The sequence below is a fragment of the Gregarina niphandrodes genome, assembly GCF_000223845.1.
Source record: "Gregarina niphandrodes unplaced genomic scaffold scaffold00001, whole genome shotgun sequence".
NCBI lineage: Eukaryota > Apicomplexa > Conoidasida > Eugregarinorida > Gregarinidae > Gregarina > Gregarina niphandrodes.
The window spans coordinates 705,442-706,484 of record NW_011645773.1 but is presented as its reverse complement, the minus strand read 5'-3'; the positions used below and the strand labels follow the sequence as shown (position 1 = coordinate 706,484).

Here is a 1,043-nt window from a genome sequence, read left to right as displayed (position 1 = left end):
ACTGATAATTGGGCTGCCGTTGTGGAGAGACCACGGCGCCGCCGAAAGATAAGATAAAAAGGGAACACTAAGTTGGCTCGCATAATGAGCCAGTCTGCACACTGGGTCGGCCGGTCGGTCATGGCGCTGAGTGGGTCGGTGCCCGCGGTGAGTCAGTCAGTATACTCCGCTCGCCTGGTGTAATATATTTTTGCGATCTCTCGAACTAGAGTAGTCAGATCAAGGGAGTAGCAGGGAATAGTCAGATCAAGGGAGTAGTCCGGTGTGCTGGTGAGGTTGGCGGGATTAGAGCATGGCTAGACTGAGACCAGTAGCCAGCGAGACGACGATCGCTGCGGTGCTCCCAGCAGCGTAGTTGCCGATGCCGTAGACGAGGTATGCTTCGTCAGGTTGACAGTCGGCGTCAGCAATGAGTAGTTTCAGCGCGTCGTTTGCGTCGGGGTCTGCTGCAGCAGGAGGCGACTGCAAGACGAAATCCCAGGTGTTGGATGCTTCATCTGACAGCGAGCCCGGGTACAAGGCGAGCTCGCCGGTTGTAGGACACGATTTGGTCGGGTCGGCGATGTAGAGTTTGGGTACACAAGAGCCGACAGTCCCCCCGGCAGACACGCTCGCCGGAAGGTGATGGAGAGTAACGGAATACGGCGGCATGCGCAGTCCTTTGTTATCAGCCGTCACCTTTTGCTGCTTGTAATCTACCGAAAGGAACGTACGGCTATCTGAGCCATTGCACACTGTCGGCTTCGTCAACGACTCAAACTTCTTCGGCAAGAAGTAATTAAACTCCGTACCATTCTCCACACTCTCGATTACACATGTAGCTACCTCATCGTCAGTCTTCGCCCCCGAACACACGGACGTCGGATCGAAGTGTGCCACTGGTGGGTACGCAGCCATACAACAAGCTACAATCAAAGTCTTTCCAATCATCACAAAAATAAATAAGATTGAGTCCTGAACCGTCAGCGACCGCCAGCGACCGTACCGTCCACGACGTCCTGGCACCCACGACGTCTTGAACGAAATGTTCGGGGTTATTTCGC

At 54.6% G+C, this 1,043-nt stretch overlaps 1 protein-coding gene across 1 annotated transcript; it reads right to left on the bottom strand.

The window, feature by feature from the left end:
- Positions 1 to 285: 285 nt before the first annotated feature.
- Positions 286 to 930, bottom strand: GNI_009270 (hypothetical protein; the record flags this gene model as incomplete). Its single annotated transcript, XM_011130439.1, has 1 exon — positions 286 to 930. One exon carries the CDS (start codon positions 928 to 930, stop codon positions 286 to 288), a length of 645 nt encoding a protein of 214 aa, XP_011128741.1.
- Between the last annotated feature and the right edge of the window lie 113 nt (positions 931 to 1,043).